The 18,473-nt window shown below is 40.3% G+C and overlaps 2 protein-coding genes across 2 annotated transcripts; one reads left to right on the top strand and one right to left on the bottom strand.

The window, feature by feature from the left end:
• Nucleotides 1–105: 105 nt before the first annotated feature.
• Nucleotides 106–9,907, bottom strand: LOC107385556 (dnaJ homolog subfamily C member 16). The gene is made up of 15 exons (XM_015959514.3): nucleotides 9,536–9,907; nucleotides 9,300–9,366; nucleotides 9,010–9,155; nucleotides 8,664–8,839; nucleotides 6,595–6,779; nucleotides 5,397–5,501; nucleotides 4,699–4,857; nucleotides 4,470–4,600; nucleotides 4,210–4,387; nucleotides 3,806–3,988; nucleotides 3,652–3,728; nucleotides 3,368–3,448; nucleotides 3,113–3,208; nucleotides 1,174–1,344; nucleotides 106–1,094 (listed from the first exon to the last, which is right to left on the bottom strand). The coding sequence occupies exons 1-15, from the start codon at nucleotides 9,730–9,732 to the stop codon at nucleotides 617–619; spliced, it is 2,430 nt and encodes an 809-aa protein (XP_015815000.3). The 5' UTR covers nucleotides 9,733–9,907; the 3' UTR covers nucleotides 106–616.
• A 549-nt stretch (nucleotides 9,908–10,456) lies between these two features.
• b3galt6 (UDP-Gal:betaGal beta 1,3-galactosyltransferase polypeptide 6) lies at nucleotides 10,457–12,215 on the top strand. Its single transcript, XM_015959515.3, has 2 exons — nucleotides 10,457–10,682; nucleotides 11,030–12,215. Exon 2 carries the CDS (start codon nucleotides 11,040–11,042, stop codon nucleotides 12,057–12,059), a length of 1,020 nt encoding a protein of 339 aa, XP_015815001.1. The 5' UTR covers nucleotides 10,457–10,682; nucleotides 11,030–11,039; the 3' UTR covers nucleotides 12,060–12,215.
• The last annotated feature ends 6,258 nt before the right edge of the window (nucleotides 12,216–18,473 follow it).

The raw sequence follows: 18,473 nt of genomic DNA, 5'->3' as shown, positions 1-18,473 counted from the left end.
TCAAACTCTAGATTGTTATTTCCAGGCTTTAAGTACAAGTAGCAGTGCAAAAAAATTGCATCCGTTTTTTGCTGAGTGACAACTTAATTAGTAAACGAGACACAGAACAGTTAATGTTTAATAGCTTGATTTCATTGTCATACCTGTTTAAATGTGGCACAAATCAGTGTTTCTATCTCCAAAAGACTGAATAATTCATGTCTACAGCTAAAGAAGTAATAAGAAATCAAGCTAGTACAGATGTTTGTAATTTAACAGTGACTGAGATTCATAAAGAAGAATTACAAGAACATACGTGCACGCTCCCACCACCGTGCACAGCCAGAAACCTCGTAAGAGTTTAGCTGGATCACCGGGGCTGTGGCGAACGCCTGTGTTGTGTTTTGATGCACGCTGTCTGAAGGTGGATGTGATAAAGCAGTACGATAATTAGCATTTTGTACTCATAACACTCCTCCACAAGGTGTTGCTGCTCGCTCACACCATCAGTGTCAACCTACAATTAAAAAGCAGAACTTAAACAGTTAAGTGTGAACCACAACACTGCTCTGCAGACATCGTTCAAACGTATCTAACCAGGAATTAAAGCCACAAGGCCGAGTTGTTCTTCCTGATTTCAGCTCTCTGTGGAAGAGTTGTCATCGAGCGTGGGCCATGCAGAGACGTGCAACCTGGGCAATGTCCCCTCCATCAGTCTCTCCATCCACATTCCCAGTTTGTCCAGCTTGTGGTGGACTTCTATGCTAGTAGCTCTACTTGAACCTCTTTTGGGTTTGGCCCCATCCTCTCTGGAATGAGACCGGGATCGAGAGTGGGAGCTAGATCTGGACCTGGAACGAGACTTTCTCCTGCTGTCGGAAGAAACCGAGCTCTCGGACGACGAGTTGTTGGGATCGTCGCCTGTGAAGACGGGCCTGAAGAGGCAAAAGTACTTCTTGTAGCCATTGAGAGCCAGGACGTGTCCGGAGTAGTCTGAGGACTCTTCATCATCAAGGCTCTCACTCTGCCCAACATAACAGGCTGAGCGCAGGAGCGAAGGCATCCACTCACGGTGCTTGTCAGCATTGAGGAAGGAGAAGTGCAGAGTCTCAGTGCTAAGGGAAGTGGAAAAATTTAACATTTTAATAGATCAAAAGAGCACAATCTTAATAATAGACCTCTTGAATAACTTACCCCGAGAAAGAGAAAACCTCCTTGGCAAATTTCCTGAGCAATGCGTTTTTGCAGATATTAGTGAGCACCAGGACGACATTGATGTGGCCCGGTCTCAGTTTTACCAGGTTACTGATGTAAGTGATGTCTGTTAGCTCCGTCACTTCCACAAAGTCCTTCTTTGGAGGACGGCTGCATGGATCAAAGGAGAGGAAAAAGAATGGAAGGAAGGTTAAAGGGGGAAGAACCTGTCTGCTCTAGGCTTGGGCGGTACTACAGTAATACCGTATACAACTGGTGTGTAAATATAGCAATGGTATCAGCGTCTATACCATCATGCAAAAACAGCAGTGCACTTAGGAGACAAGGATTCATATAAAAAAGTAATTTCATGTGTAAAAATGATGTGTGGTTGAATTTTCATTTTTACTTAAATATGTTTTGGCCGACTTTTGGAGATGTTCCTTAAATATTATGAACATGACATCGTCATGTGACTGCGCAGAGGAAAGAGAGATGCACCTTAAGAGAGTGGGAGAAAGATGGCAGGTCGCAGTGTGTAAAATAAAAAAAACACACAACTTCTGCAGTTTGGAAGTATTTTGGGTTCCAAACAAACGATAAAGGAGAGCTGGTGTTCCGACAATCTGTGTTTTTCCCGGTCAACGAGTGTTCCCCGTGCAATAAAAAGGTGATGCAGGTCCCGTCGGCACTGCAACGAAATGCCCCAGAGTAGGGCTGGGCGATATATTAAAAATGTATCGTTATCGAAATTTCTCACTCTAATCTAGATCGTTTTCCCCACTTCAACAAATTCAATATTTAGAAAAATAAAAAGATGCAAGTTGGCCACGTTCATGTTACTTTAAGAAGCTGTACCACCTCGAGTCACATGACAACACAGCCCCATCTAGAGGACAACTTTAGTTTTTATGCATACAAGTAGTTATCGTCCATTTATCGTTATCGGGGTGAACTCCTCGATATATGGTGATATTGACTTTGGGCCATTTCGCCCAGCCCTACCCCGCAGCTGAAACAACAGCCTGTTCGGGGCCCGTTATTCGAGGAGACAACAAATCTTTTTTTTGGTTAAAACATGCTGCTAGTCTCTTCCACAGATGTCGTGACTGGCCCGCAAGCCACAAGCTCACCAGTGGGTTTTCAGCACCATGGGCAAAGCGGTCGGTCCATAACATGCAACGTTAAAGCAAGAAAAGTAAAAATGCTGGTTTTTCTGGCAAAAAAAATCTGTTTTATAAGTTGCAGGCTTTTTATAATAAAAGTTGCTAATATCATGTTATTTTTTCGGTATTTGGGATTCAGGTACTGAACGGTGGAGGTCAAAGCCAACAGTTTGGTAGTGCCACTTGAGTCTTACTTTATCATTTTTAATTAGTCACGGTAATACCGTACAGCGATAAAATATGGAGGAAGTTTAGCCGAAGTAAAACATGGATACCGCCCAAGCCTAGTCTGTACTTTATGCATTCTGTATATGCTGGAAGGAAAATCTATAAATGATATAATAAATAAAACTCTACTTATTTCATGAGGAATTTGAATAAAGATGCTCAGACAACTAAAGTTCGATTTCAGTACAAGCAGTAATTTTATCCAATAGATTGGTGAGATTCGTCCTGTGAAGCAGCTGATATCTGATCGATCTCCAAAGACGTGACGCAAAACTCAAAACCCCAACAGCAAAGAGCTCTGAGTGAAGCAGCCATTTAGAAATCAGGAGGATTCGTTTTAGCGTTCAGTCTAAACAACGAGAGTTTGATTATTTTACAAGGTTTTGGAAGTTTTATGTGAGAAAATCAAACTTCTTCAAGTTTAAAGCATTTAGTTTGGCTGTTCTTCGTTTGGATAAATAACAAACATTAGTTGTGACAGTACACCTGTAAATAAATGCCCTCTTCTGGAAAGTTCAAAAGACATCAAATGATTTTAACAATACCTTGAGGTACTTGCTCTGCTGGCTGCATCATCCTCAGTTTGTGTGCTGGGTTGCTCCTTTCGTTTGGATTTGTGAGGTTTGCTCTCGCCCGGCTCACTAAAAAATACCACAAACGGTAAACTCGCTTTCATGAAAATTTTGATTCTCCTTAGCATTTCAGAAAAATCCATTACAATGATTAAAAGCCAAAAATAAGTTTTAAATAAAGTAGTTTGTGAGGAACCTTTCAGTTATTTAGAATTAAAATCCTCCCACCTGAAAGCCTGGATGATAACGGTGCCAAAAAGAATAAAGAGAGCCGAGAACACCAAGGACAGAAGGGGCATAATCTCTCGCCTTAAAGAAACAATAAAAACATGGTTACAGCAATAAAAACAGAGAAAAATAAACACCATGACCTGTTCATATTTTAGGTTTACTTTGACTTTTTCAGAGGTGCATCCAGTTAAGAGTCCTCACTAAGCACCAGGTACACACTTACACGGAGCATGACTCAGCTCCTTATCTGACGTTACAAAACTTTCTGAGTATCGTCTTACCAGTCTGAGTAGAGGACGCCATCATAAGTTTGAAGGATGTAATCATAAGCTGCGTTCATCCACTGAACAATAAAAATCTGGAAAGAAGATGGAAAGAGAGGATTACATTGAATCAAAGAATGAGCAGGTCGTCTGACATGGGTGTTGGACGTACCGGAGCCATCTCGTTGTTGAGTTCTGGTAACGTTGCATCTAAGGTCAGATAGCTGGGGTCTTTCTGAAGGAGCTCCAGCTGTTGGTGGAGGTGATGTTTGTCCTCCTCACTGCCGTTCCAGCCTCTGCTCACAGAGCGGTACATGACCCTACCCGCTAGGCTCCTCCTCTCCAGAACCACCACCTGTCAGAGAGATTACACAGCACTTTTACTGGAAACCGAGGCGCTGCAGAACCTTAGAAAGCACACAGTCGTAATCTGAAACAACAAATCTGATACAACTTCCAGTTTGGTATTTTGTGAAAAGGCAAGGGCAGTGAGAATCAAAGTTCGGGTTATCCTTGATGTTTTCTTTACCTTACAGTCAGAAACAAGAATGAACGCTGAGCGTTCCGACTGCTGACCTGAGCTGAAGCGACAGCCTGGTTGTGCAGAAGCGCCCGACAAAGAGGTTGCTGTTGACGCTGGTAGACGTACGCAAACCTTAGCACGTCTTTTTTGTTAGCGGAGGCAAAGTCCAAGAAGGCCTTATTGCCTGAAAGGAAAGCTTCATCCTCCCCGGTGATGAGCAGCACACAGTACCTAAAAACCATTCACAATAAGGTGACCCGCTACGTAACCTAGATAAACTTCAATTCTTGTAACACAAATGAAAATGTCTCACTTCCTTCGCCGATGGAACTGCTTGACAGGACACAGCTCATTAAAAAGCTGCTGGCTGACCAACCGTGGCACCTGCAGGAACTTGTTGTTGGAGACAAACTCGTCCATGAGCTGCCTCTTCATCCCTCTAGCCTGAAACAGGGTGAGAGACGTTTGGCTATGGTTTCCTTTCTGTTGCAACGGCAGACATTCACATCCAGGACTTAGTCTGCAGGTTGAATGGAGTGTACCTGGATGATGTCAACGGGCTTCTCTGTGTGCTCCTTAAAAAGCAGCATGGTGGGAGCGTAGGTGTTTAAGTTGAACTGCTGAAGTAGTTTAGGGTTGTGCGAGGCTCCCTGATCCACGTAGCCAAAGCGCACGTAGTCTCTGAAGGTAAAGGCTGTCAGCTGGAAGGAGGAAAACACAAAATAGGATCATTAAAAAGGAAGAGAGTAGACTTTATAGTCAAAACTGTGCACCGGAAACAGAAAGCGTTTGGAAAATATGAACAATTCTTCATTGAATTAGCAACAAAAGAGTTTGTGCACATTTTTACTACATAACAAGGATCAGGTCTAACACGAAAAATTAGCCAAAAAATATTGGCAAAAGGTTAGCTGTGAAAAAAAAAACATGGCAATCAAAGACAATATGTGAATTCTGACGGAAACATAAACTTATTGGATTTAAGCTGCAGGAAATAAAACTGCTGACTCACTCATCCCAGAAGTCATTGTGATGAAGTCTAAACAAACCCCAGAGGCACAGAAAAAGTCAATATAATAGGAATCGTCTCATTACCATCAGCCTTACTTGACTGTTTTCTCATGCTGGGTGTCTGTGTCACGATTACTGAGCACACTTTATTAGCTAGTTTATTAGATTCACAATGCACAATGTGGTTTGTTCATATTAAAGCTTTCAGAGCAGTTTTTGGCAGCTTTACCTTGTAGAGTAGAGAAACAACAGGAACTTGGTCAAACAGGAGAACACGGGGCTTATTTTCTGAATGCCAACCGTCAAGAAAAGCCAGGTAGTTATTATCATTGATCTGGAAAAACAACAGAAAATAGTTCAAATATCCATATGCTTCTGTTTCATGAAAATACCACACCTGATGGTCTTAACCGTACTTAAACTAAGAAATGAAAGCTGTCCTGCAGAAATAAGGTTAAAGATGAGGTATGAGATGTTTTTCTGGAGCATTTTTACCATATTACTAGAAATGCTCTTCACATACTGAAGGCAACCAATAAAATAAAAGTTTTTATTTTTTTATTTTAATGGGCTCTGAAATTCTCTTGTTAACGGTTAGGTGACGGACCTGTTGTCGTTGAACGCAGCCTCTCCTCTGTTGGCTGGCAGAGCCGTCTGTCAACAAGTTTGTTCCCTTGAGTTTGCTGCCAACGCATTTGTTGTGTGTGTGTGAAGAGTTGACGGAAAGGACAAAATGAGTCTGAGGAAATTCAGGTTTGAGTTCTGGAACTTTTGACTAGAGGCTGGCCGGTACATTCAATTTTATCTATAATGCTGAAATTATTTTTGAAAGCAGATAAAAACAAATAAAAATAATCAGGCACTTGTGTGGCCAACTGCCGCCACTACTAGGCTGAAGGAAGGACCCGAAGGACCCCAACACACTGTGGGACAGCCCACTCAACAGTGCTGTGCTCCAGGTCACTTTGTGTTGAAAAAACCGATAATAAATGGTAATAAAACAATGTAAGTAAAAGGAAGGTTCTAGCTTTGAACCTTCCTTTTACTTACATTGTTTTATGCTAAGCTAAAGCAAAACTTTCTGCTTCCAGATCAGGAGAATGACTGAGATTGTTAGCTACACTTATCTAACTCTGGGAAATCTAACAACAGACAAAATTTTACTTCTGAGTGGAATATCCCCTTAAGTTTGGTGTTTAATGTTTGAACTATTTTTATGTATAGTTTAGATTTTATTTTTTACTACAATGTGGTAATAATGGGGTTAGGTCTAGGGTAATGTAGGGAACGCCTTAAAAAAGGAGGTTGGACTTTTGAATTGTGTATTTGCAAAAAGTGGCTTGCTTGAATGGCAAGTAAAAGATCTTCTACTGCGCCTTTAAGGCAAAAATCAACTACTTCATGTAGTGTGTGTGAGCTCTAGTTACCCTCTCCACCAAGTTTTGAGGCAGCAGTGCTTCTAGAAACTGTTGCAGGTGTTCTCGAACCACAGCCTGGTGGAAGAAGGTTATCCTGCCATTCGCCAGCCCGATGATGGAGGGCGCACGATAAGCTCCCAGCTGATTGGCTAGACGGCGCTCATAGCCCAGATCGACAATGCCAAAACCCACACCTAGTTTAATGTCAACAAAGGTCAGAATGAGAGAAACAAAAAGGAAAAGATACAGAACTGTGTGATTGGAACACCTCACAGTGAACATGAGAACGTGACTCAAAGTGGTACAGCTTCTTAAAGGGACATTATGGAAGTTTGACTGCCAAAAAAGTATAGAAATAATAAATTTCTTCTTCATACATTCTCCTGCAATGCCCTGGTCCTGTAGAATGAGCCCTGGCATTTTTACTGTGATTGCCTGTTTTTCTGTAAAATCACAGAAAAAGAGAGCTGCTCGGGTCGAGCAGGCTGCTTCATGCGCGTTCACGCTCAGGCATAGCCCGTACCATTTGCTATCCGTAGCTTTAGCTGCAGAGAGAGAGGTAGAGCTAACTCAGCTACTTTGTTGCTGTTCCTAACGCCTAGTGGTGAACCTAGCTACATTTCTGAGGACCCTTAGCTACTTTCTTCTAGATATTTCCTGCAAATTAGCAACAAAATAGCCATTTTCGCTCCGAAGCGTTCTTTGAACGTTGTTTTAGCTGTCATCAAGGATATAAAAGCTACAGATACCAGAAACATCAGTGGTGGTTTAGCTCATCTAGTTAGACGTTGGACTCTCGTGCAGGAAACCTGGGTTTGATTCTGGGTGAGAACACAGTTTTTGTAGAGTTTCTTTGTTACATTAATGGTATATTTTTTTACAGTAAGATGCCCAAATTTTTATTTGAGACTTGCCGAACGGCATTGAATTCACAGATAAAAAAGATGTGGGTTAGGGTTGTCACGATACTAAAATTTCAAACTCGATTCGATACTGGGAAGAAGAAAAAACTCGATACTCAATTTTGATACTATTTAAAAACACCAATTTATTGAACAAGTTTATTCAAAAAATAGCATTCCTCAGTTTATATTGCAAAAATTAAATGTTAAGAATTAAGTGTAAAAAGTGCTTAAACCTTTCAAGTATCAGCATTTTTTAAAACGTGCATACAAAACTGGCGAAAGTTAACACTTAAAATCATGAATTGTCTCACTATATATATACTATTTGCAGAGTGATGTTTTGCTGCTTAAACTCTGTTTAAGGAGCATTTTTGTCATAAGCTGTAATGCCATATGTTTTGTTCTGTACTTTTGAACAACTCTGTTGGTCAATAAAGGGAGAAAACGAATTTCTCCACATTAGGACAAAGGTACATCTAATCTTAATAAAAACAGATTGGCGCACGGCAGTGACGTCATTAAAAACACTGGTTAGATTAGCCGCGGCTAGTCTGTTCACGCCTAGAAATCCCAGACCCGCTCCAAACAAACAGGGGAATCATGTTAATGATTCCTAACAAAACCTTTCGACATTGAGATGTTTTGGCGCAGATAATGTCTTCTTTTGAGGCTGCACCATGGGTGCCCGTCCGCACCCGTTAAGGAGTGTGCACGTACAGCATGCTCGCCTCGTGCACGAGCCTCCTACTGAAGCTGCCGTTACGCTTTTGGCCAGAGGGGGCAATCGCGAGCATAAAAATTCAAAACTCCATAAAGTCCCTTTAAAGGGACATGAGTGTTGCTTACCTACACACATCTTTTCATTTTTTTTATTATCTTATGTATTGACATGAGAAAAATGATCTCAATAAGAGTCAGAAATTTAGATAACGATAAATTTTCGATTTATTGCCCAGCCCTATCCTGGTTTGAGTTCTTTGTGGAGATAAAACATCAATGTTGCAAAGCAAACGGAGTCAGTGGGAGTGTTGCGTTGCTGTTATCCAATCCGAGACGAGATGTCCAACTATCAGGAAATAAAACTCCAGATCCTGTAGTCTAAAGCTCTCCTCTGATGTGGCTTACTTCTACTTCCTGAAACATAAAAGAGGACTTCCAATGCAAAAATCTCACCCAGGGGTTCCAGCTCCTGCACCGTCTCCTTCCACACAGGCTCAATGTGCATACATTCAAAGCACCACTCAGAAGTCACTTTGATCAAGTATGGCCTCTTGTAGCTGTCTGGGAGTACATCACTGTTAAACTGTGCATGGTGAAGCATGTACTTGCTGTCTGCAAACTCCCTGGACCTGGAAAGGGGTTGGAGAAAAAAAAGCTGTGTGTTTTTAAAGATCGATGTAAATGATGCCCCCCTAAAAAATTGTCTGCACCCCCCACCCCACCCACTCAATTCTAATTCAGCGTTGCCTCCTGCCTTTTGTTGGCTTAGAAGAAAATGCTCTCTGAAACATAAGAGTACCTGGGGAAATGGAAAAAGGACTCGTCAAAGTAGAAGCTGTTGTGGAATTTGCGGAAACCGTGATGTTGTGACTGGCCAAAGGGTTGGTTTTCATCCATCTGCCCATAGCGATCATAGTTGGACCTTCGCTCCTCATTAGACAGAATCTGGTGTGTCAAACAGAAGGAAAACCAAAAGTGAGAACAAAAAAATTCCTGTAAACAATAAAGAAGAAAGTGAAACAGACTAAAATGAAGAAAGAGGAGCTTAAACTACCAGGTGCAAACATGTGACAAAGTCTTCTCACTCACCTCGTATGATTTAGAAATCTTGATAAACATGTCTTCAGCTTTAGGGTCTTTATTCTTGTCTGGATGCCTAGAAAGTCCAACAATGGCATCATAAATCACAGCATTTACGTAAGGTTAAGGAAGTGGTCCTGATTTGACATTTTAGGACAGCTTAGTTTAGCTTGGCACGGTTTAAATCACAGGATCCCTACTGTAAAGAGGACTGGTCTGAGTCTTTACATTATTATGTCACTCACCATTCTCTGGCGAGGTTCTTGTATGCCCGTTTTATTTCTGCCTGACTGGCGCTCCTGCTGACACCCAGAATACTATAGGGGTCAAACTCAGACGCAGTTATCACCAAACGTACAGTCAATATTAACAGACAGGAGGCGAGCAGCAAAGATGGATATGTCCGAAGACCCCGGCCGGTGTTGCTCCAAGTATCCGTCATCTTCCTTGTTACTGTTGTAGTTACAACAATTAGCTAGCCTATAGCGGACAAATATATCAAACAAAGCGCTTACATGATCGGTTTTGTTAATTATTTAGGTGTCAAGTGAGAATACAGACAACAAATGGCTATTTCACCACGACGAGGACATGATGCTCCTTACAGATGATGGACATTAGCACACCCTCAGCGTCAGCTAGCTACAAAACAACACATTTCCGGTTAGGATTTTCAAAGTAAAGTTCTTATGAAAATTGATTAAAAGTTGGAATCTAATTCATAACAAGTTAAGACTTTAAAAGGCTCTCTTCAGAATAGAAAATGCATTTTAAACCCACAGACTCAAAGTGAACGTTTGCGTTTTGGGCATGAAGCAAATCTGGAAGAACAAGGAACATGTTTCAGTCAGCAATCAGTTGTCGTTATGGTCTTTATTCTCCCCTTTCTGTTTTTTTTTTTCTTTTTCAACGCAATATGCTTGATGTAACACAGAAAAATATGCTGCAAACAGTTGTGGTATAAATATCTATTCGTATCAGACAGCCTCCCCAATAAATAAATAAATAAACAAATAAATAAATACATTTGAGACTGTTACTCTGTGTCGTTTTAATTTATCTAAGTCGAGAGATTCACTTCCGGTTCCTGTTCGTCACAGCCACCCAAAACTGATTGGGCTTACTGTACAAAGCAGAAAATGCACCGAATCTCTTAACGCAGCGTTTAACCTGCATATTGTAACCTACCCGGTCGACCTTGTTGGACGAACTGGTTCGAACTTCCTGTTTAGACCAACATGAACGAACTGCGTCTGTGTGCGTTAGTAGCCCGAGCGTGTTTACAAAGTGCGCAGAGGGTTTTATCCCGGTAGCTAACGCTAGCTGTGCAGCTGCAGTCTGGTCCGCCTTGGCTGCATCATCTAGGGGACAGATTAATTTTAATAAGCGAAGGTAAACCTTAACTCATTTTTGTTTACACCCGTGTAGATCGTTGTAGTTGAAAGTTTGAATGTTGCTACAAATGGAGCTCATCCGAGGTTCTTGCTAATTTGCTTAATTTTTCAAGTGCAGAATGTGTCCGTTTTTGACAAAATGTCTAAAATTACTCAACAATGTTTGCAGGCATTTTTTATGTATGGAAACATGAAGGTGATGCAGTGAGCATGAAAAAATCCTATTCATTTGTTCAGGTCCTTCCTTGCCTGATGCTTTCCAGTTATTGCAGAAACTTGTGGTTGCCAAATCGGAAGAATTTATTTTTTTAATCAATATTGATGTTTTGTGTGCTTCCTCCTCAGATTAAGCACCATGAATCTGCTCCGTATGGTGTGCCGCCATAAGACAGCTCTGGTCATTGGCACTGTTGGCAGTTTTGCTGCGGTCCTCGTCTTTTTGGCCAAATGCACACCAGATACCCTGAAACAGGGCTACTCAGATCCCCTGGGCTCAGCCCCCCACACCAAGGATCTGCAGTACCACACAGACCAGCATAATCCCCTCTCTGTGTCCAAAGACTTGTCAGCATTCCTTGTGGTTCTCATCACAACAGGACCTAAGTACACAGAACGGCGGAGTATCATCCGCAGCACCTGGCTTGCCAAACGGGATTCGGATGTTCTGGCTAAGTTTGTTGTGGGAACCCAAGGTCTGTCAAACGATGACCTTCAAAATCTGAACACAGAACAAGGGCGACACAAGGATTTGCTGTTACTTCCTGATTTGCGAGATTCTTATGAGAACTTGACACTGAAGCTGCTTCACATGTACTCCTGGCTGGACCAGAATGTGGACTTCAAATTTGTCTTTAAAGCTGATGACGACACATTTGCTCGCCTGGACCTCCTCAAGGAGGAGCTGAAGGGTAAGGAATCCAGCAGGTTGTACTGGGGGTTCTTCTCTGGGAGGGGTCGTGTCAAAACAGCTGGGAAGTGGCGCGAAAGCTCCTGGGAGCTCTGTGACTACTACTTGCCGTACGCACTAGGCGGTGGCTACATCCTGTCAGCAGACCTGGTGCATTTCGTGCATTTCAACGCCGGCTACTTCAAGACATGGCAGAGTGAGGATGTGTCACTGGGTGCCTGGTTGGCACCGATAGATGTCCGGCGGCTGCACGATCCGCGGTTTGACACAGAGTATAAGTCACGGGGCTGCAACAACAAATACTTGGTGACGCATAAGCAGAGCTTGGAGGATATGTTGGAGAAACACCAGACGCTGCAGCGTGATGGCAGGCTCTGCAAGGAGGAGGTGAAGCTACGATTGTCCTATATATATGACTGGAGTGTACCTCCCTCTCAGTGCTGCCAAAGAAAAGATGGGATTCCATAATTGTTGCTGACCCAAAAGTTAAATTTAGATTTTTAATATCACATGTTCAGAAATGTAATACTTTCCCACCAAACGTGCATCCATCCATTAGGCCATCAATAGTTGTATAACTGGGACTGTAACCTGAGCAATAGCTTTTGTATAAAACTGAGCACGTTTGCCAAGTTAAAGCTGTTTAACTCACTCGTTTTCTCCTGAATGAAAAAGCCAGTAATTCTGTTATTTTTCACTTGGTACCTCCAGTTTACAACTCTGTTCTCCCATCTGTTCTAAATGTTGTCATGTTGTTCTATTGTTGTAGTTAGTACATGCAAACCCAGATGCCATTATGTGTACCTTTTTTTTCATATAATGTTTTTGTTCAAGCATTTTTTTTGTATTTATTTATGAACTATTAATTTATTTTCAGTAACAGCGTACCTAGTGTGAACGTGTTTGCAGATTCTGTTTTTCTTTCTAAATATTTTAGAAAAAAAATCTGATTTAATGAACAAGAATGTGATTTTGTTTTATTAGTTTTTTAAGATGACTGAATACATTTGAGATGACTGGTTTCCTGTTTCATAGATGATGTGAGGAGTTAGGTACTAACATTTCCAGTACAGCAGTTACACTGACACATACTTACATGTGAATGTTAGCAGCACACTTGACACTTTGTTGCTTTTTTAAAGCAAAAAAAAAAAAAATCTCGTTTTCAAGTCTTGTATCAATTCTTCTTGGTTGTTGTTTTGTCTCTGATGTGAGGCTCTCCAACCTAAACTCTTCCTCTCATCTCAGTAGTGATGTCTGAAATCCTGCAAGAACTTTTATTTGTTGGGAGTCCAAAATAATCTAGGTGAGCTGTAGAGAGCAACTTCAAAGCTCGTTTTTAAAGATGGTACCAGATGCATTTCTGTGAATAATGATGTAACTCCTCCTTGTTGTCTCAAACAATCTGATTCAATGCTAATTAGGTTTCTGTGATTGCATTCATGATCGTCCACCTTGAATGTTTTATTAAACATTTTAAATGTGTTTTGTCACCCTGAGTCTCTTTTTCTCCCCATAATTCATCAAAGCAGAGTCCCAAACAGGCAGGTGAGCTTTTATTAATCATTTCAGAATTGTGTGCAGTTTCCAATCATTGGTGGTGTTCTTCTAAACAAACATTACTATCATGTTTACTGTATCTCTGTAGTCATCTGGCTGAATTAGAGATGTGATTCAGGGTTTATCATAAACTGGCATGCTCCACTTCCTCTCCTGCTCATACTGGAAGACAGAAAACATCACATCTCAGACATCCCTCTTCATGAGATTGCGAATTTTTCTGCAGATTTAAAGGAGACATGTTTATTTTTTCTTAGATTATAGTACTTCTGCTATTGATAAATATTTAGGAAGTTCTTTGCATAAAATCTCCCATATTAAGCAATTTTATTCTTGGCATTTTCAATACCTTCCAGAATGAGCCGTTTCAGGACTCTCACTCTTATAGAAAACAAGCTAGACCTGGCCACACTGACCCATCCCTCGTTCAGGCTGCTATAAGCTGAGAAGCTCTGATATCTGGGAGGGGCTCAGAGTAAAGCCGCTGCTCCTCTTGCAGCAGCTCTCTATTGCATTTGCTGGCAAACAGTCACACAGCTTTGCGTTCTCTCATCGCCTGTGACAGAACAGCAGCTCCTGATGGAGCGCTCTGTGTTGGAGACATGCCACTGATTTCCCTCTTTCCTATTCACTCTTTACATTTTTTTAATTACAATTGTCTATTTTTGCTCATTTTAAATATATTTGTAACCATTTTCTAAATTCTTCATATTTTTACATTTTGTTTTTTTTGTGAAGCGCCTCGTGAGTTTTATCTTGAGGTGCTACAGAAATATTTTCTTCTTCACAGGATTTATCAGCTTTTGTGGTTTGATGAGGTCATCTTCCTCCTGTTGTTGATTTTCAGTCACCTGCTGATGCCGACTCATCCAGTGATTTGTCTGAAAGGCACAAAAGCAAGTCATTTTATGCAGCAGGAGAGCTCTGTTTGTGAAAGCACAACAGCATATGTGATTTTTCGTTATTTACCAGTTACATGAATGTTCAACTGTTTCTATTTCTCAAAAGAAAAAGGAAGCTGTTCTTTGTTATAATTAAACTTTTCATTTTGGGTGACTTGTTTTGGGAGGCCTGAATAAAAACAAAAATTGAAGATGGAGAAACAAACATGTAACTAAACAAACCTTCAATCTTTTAGATATACAGTTAGGTCCATAAATATTGAGATGTCGACACAATGCTAACATTTTTGGCTATGCACCACCACAATGGATATCAAATGAAACGAACAAGATGTGCTTTAACTGTAGACTGTCAGCTTTTATTTGAGGGTGTTTACATCCGAATCAGGTGAACGGTGTAGGAATTGCAACAGTTTACATATGTGCCTCCCACTTGTTAAGGGACCAAAAGTAATGGGACAGAATAAGAACCATAAATCAGACTTATACATTTCAATACTTGATTGCAAATCCTTTGCAGTTAATTACAGCCTGAAGCCTGGAACACATAGACATCACCAGATGTTGGGTTTCATCCCTGGTGATGCTCTGCCAGGCCTCTACTGCAACAGTCTTCAGTTCCTGCTTGTTCCTGGGGCATTTTCCCTTCAGTTTTGTCTTCAGCAAGTGAAATGCATGCTCAGTCAGATTCAGGTCAGGTGACTGACTTGGCCATTGCAAAACAGTCCACTTCTTTCCCTTCAAAAACTCTTTGGTTGCTTTTGCAGTATGCTTTGGGTCATTGTCCATCTGCACAATGAAGCGCCGTCCAATGAGTTCTGAGGCATTTGGCTGAATATGAGCAGATAATATTGCCCAAAACACTTCAGAATTCATTGTGCTGCTTTTGTCAGCAGTCACATCATCATTAAATACAAGAGAACCAGTTCCACTGGCAGCCATACATGCCCACACCATGACACTTCCAGCACCATGCTTCACTGACGAGGTGGTATGCTTAGGACCATGAGCAGTTCCTTTCCGTCTCCATACTCTTCTCTTCCCATCACTCTGGTACAAGTTGTTCTTGGTCTCATCTGTCCATAGGATGTTGTTCCAGAACTGTGAAGGCTTTTTTAGATGTTTGGCAAACTCTAATCTGGCCTTCCTGTTTTTGGGGCTCACCAATGGTTTACATCTTGTGGTGAACCCTCACACACTGGTGGAGTCTTCTCTTGATTGTTGGCTTTGACACAGATACACCTACCTCTTGGAGAGTGTTCTTGATCTGGCCAACTGTTGTGAAGGGTGTTTTCTTCACCAGGGAAAGGATTCTTCGGTCATCCACCACAGTTGTTTTCCGTGGTCTTCCGGGTCTTTTGGTGTTGCTGAGCTCAGCGGTGCGTTCCTTCTTTTTGAGAATGTTCCAAACTGTTGTTTTGGCCACGCCTAATGTTTTTGCTATCTCTCTGATAGGTTTCTTTTGTTTTTTCAGCCTAATGATGGCTTGCTTCACTGATAGTGACAGCTCTTTGGATCTACAGCAACAGATTCCAAATGCAAATAGCACACTTGAAATTAACCCTGGACCTGTTATCTGCGCATTGTAATTGGGATAATGAGGGAATAACCCACACCTGGCCATGGAACAGCCGAGAAGCCAATTGTCCCATTACTTTTGTTCCCTTAACAAGCGGGAGGCACATATGCCAACTGTTGTAATTCCTACACCGTTCACCTGATTTGGATGTAAATACCCTCAAATAAAAGCTGATAGTCTGCAGTTAAAGCACATCTTGTTCGTTTCATTTGATATCCATTGTGGTGGTGAATAGAGCCAAAAATGTTAGCGTTGTGTCGATGTCCCAATATTTATGGACCTGACTGTACATAAATCAAACAACAAAAAAGAAAATGGAAATGCACACACTTTTCTTGGAGTATTGCACCAAATCGTATTTAGCTCCGACAAATTAAAAGTTGCAAAAGGGTTTAAAGCTTAGAAAGATTCTATTTATTACCCCTTCTAGGAAAAATGAAAACTAATTGAAACAAATGCACAATGTGATTATTTTGTAAAAAATAAAAATAAAAAAAATAAAATGATAAAAGGAGCAATTTATGGGCAAAATTGCAAATGTTTGGGAATCACTTTTTTGTCTACTTGTGTTTCATTTATTAAATGTAATTATGTAAAGAAATTAGTAAATTTTGGATTTTATATTTGGTGTTAGAAACACAGGCTGTTAGCTGGAATAAAAAAATAATTCAGATCAGAGTTTGAGTATTAACACATGAGATGCAGAAGATTATCTTCTTCTTCTTCTTTTTTTTTTGTTTTATTCAATTCCAATTTCCTCCTCAAACAAATATCTTACCTGTGTGCTCTGGTAAAGATGCATTGGAGGTTCCACAGACGAGGTGTTTGGCACATTGAGCTGCAGCTCTGATCAGAACATCCTGTGTCTCATATAACCCTTGGCTCTACCCTTGTTACCTCCAGTGGAAACTTCTGTCGTCTTTGTGCAGCAGCTGTTCCAATATGCAGAGATTAGGATTTTGATGTACACTGATTAAAATAACACAAACCCATCATTTGAAATCACGCAAAATGGGATTATCGCTTTTTGATTGTTTTTGTCAGTTTTAAGCCAGAGACATTTATACAGACATAGAAAATCTTGTGAATGAAAGGAGGGCTGGAGCAAACTACAAACTACACATCATATAGACCTCAGGAAACAGTGGATCTGTAACTCTGATGATGACAAGTATATCGAAACGTTAGTTCATAATTCTTTTTGCACCCATTAAAGAATTTCCAGGACCAGTTTGCTCCAGCCCCCCTCCGTTCATTCACAGTTTGATGTGCTACACACTGTCAGAGCACCTGTGTTCCAAATTGGATGATGCACAGCGTGCTCGTCGATTATAGAAAATCTTGTTTTAAAAGGTACCTCTTTTCTTTAAAACAGAAATGAGAATTAATGACATTGATTTAAAGGTACAGTATGTAAGAATACAGTAAAATTTTTACAGAGAGAAAATCGCAAAAGAGTCTAATGTTTCAGTCATTTTGGAAGGAAGGTTATACTGAAACATATTTCTTATCCAGCTGGCTGTGAGATTGTCAGTTTTTATCCTTTCAAAACAAAGGAAGGAGGGACGTAACTACTGTTTACCATCAGTGAGTGTGGTTGTGCAGTTTCTTTGCTAAATAAACTTTGATTTTACTTACTTTTAATCAGCCATTTGATTTGGTTGAACATGCTTTAATATATATATATATATATATATATATATATATATATATATATATATATATATATATATATGTGGGAACGACAAGCCAAGATGTGCAAGGCCATGAATGCATATTCACAGTGTGACATTACAGTGTGAGGATTTTCAAATCATAGCATTTTACCATCTATTTTGTATCAGAAGCTAACCCAGGAGATGTGTAGGAGACTGCTTTAATGTTCAGCCTGCATGAAAAAGTCAGAATGACCAATTATAATCAGAAATAACCATTAAAAATGTTTTTTCAGTCAACCACACATCTAAAAGTCAAAAATTTAAATACATTTAATATACAAGTATGCAAAATTAGTATAATTATATCTACAAAAATGCCTCAGTTTTATTTTCTTATTGTTCAAAGGAAAAGCTTCTTGTAAAAATGTATTATCATCATGATACTGAAAGTGAAATATGCATTTTTAGGAACGGAGAAGGAAGTGATGCGCCACCATCAGCGTCAGCCTGAGGAAACCTGCAGCCGCCGGCGAAACGTAGTGACAAAACAGGTAAACAAAACTGTTTCTGTGTTTTAAAAAGAACAACAGCATGGAATTACGTGCATTTTTTTATGTATATTGTATTAATTACTAATGACTCTATGCCATTCTTGAGATTCAACATTTAGATTTGCGTCAATGAAGTGAGTTCATGGGCACATCAGAATAAGGCAGTTTTGGGAGATGTTGAACTATATTCCACTAGGTGACAGTATTGTCAGTTTGAGATGCTCAAACACACAGAGAAGCCTGATTTAACTTTTTATGCACGTGTGAGGAGGATGGCATGTAATAATAAAATGTGTTGTACAAAATGTATTATATAGGAGGATCCTGACAACACTTATCAATTGTAGTTAAACTTCTGAGACAAATACAGCACAAAATGTGTTGTGGATTTTCAAACACAGACAATTGCCCTAATTTAGATGATCTGCTTCCATAGAAAATAAATAAATTACTAATTATCTTATAACTATTAATTAGGTATAACACAAGGATTTTGTTGGACTAAAGAAATGGCAGTTCTCTGTTTATTTCTCCTCTGCCAGACCCTTGTTCTACATCTAGTCCACTAGGTGGCGGTAAAAGCACCAATCGGCAGCTTTGTCAACCGCTAATCAACCCACGAAGTAGAAAAA

This window comes from Nothobranchius furzeri, chromosome 3, assembly GCF_043380555.1.
Source record: "Nothobranchius furzeri strain GRZ-AD chromosome 3, NfurGRZ-RIMD1, whole genome shotgun sequence".
Classification (NCBI taxonomy): Eukaryota; Metazoa; Chordata; class Actinopteri; order Cyprinodontiformes; family Nothobranchiidae; genus Nothobranchius; species Nothobranchius furzeri.
This window is presented reverse-complemented; position numbering and strand designations above follow the sequence as displayed.

Coding starts and splice junctions, on each gene's coding strand:
- b3galt6 (XM_015959515.3), top strand. CDS start 11,040: ATGAATCTGCTCCGTATGGTGTGCCGCCATAAGACAGCTCTGGTCATT.
- LOC107385556 (XM_015959514.3), bottom strand. CDS start 9,732: ATGACGGATACTTGGAGCAACACCGGCCGGGGTCTTCGGACATATCCA. Junction 5,502..6,594: donor CTCAAAACTTGGTGGAGAGG/GTAACTAGAGCT, acceptor TTGTTTTTCCAG/ATCAATGATAATAACTACCT. Junction 3,209..3,367: donor GTTATCATCCAGGCTTTCAG/GTGGGAGGATTT, acceptor GGTATTTTTTAG/TGAGCCGGGCGAGAGCAAAC.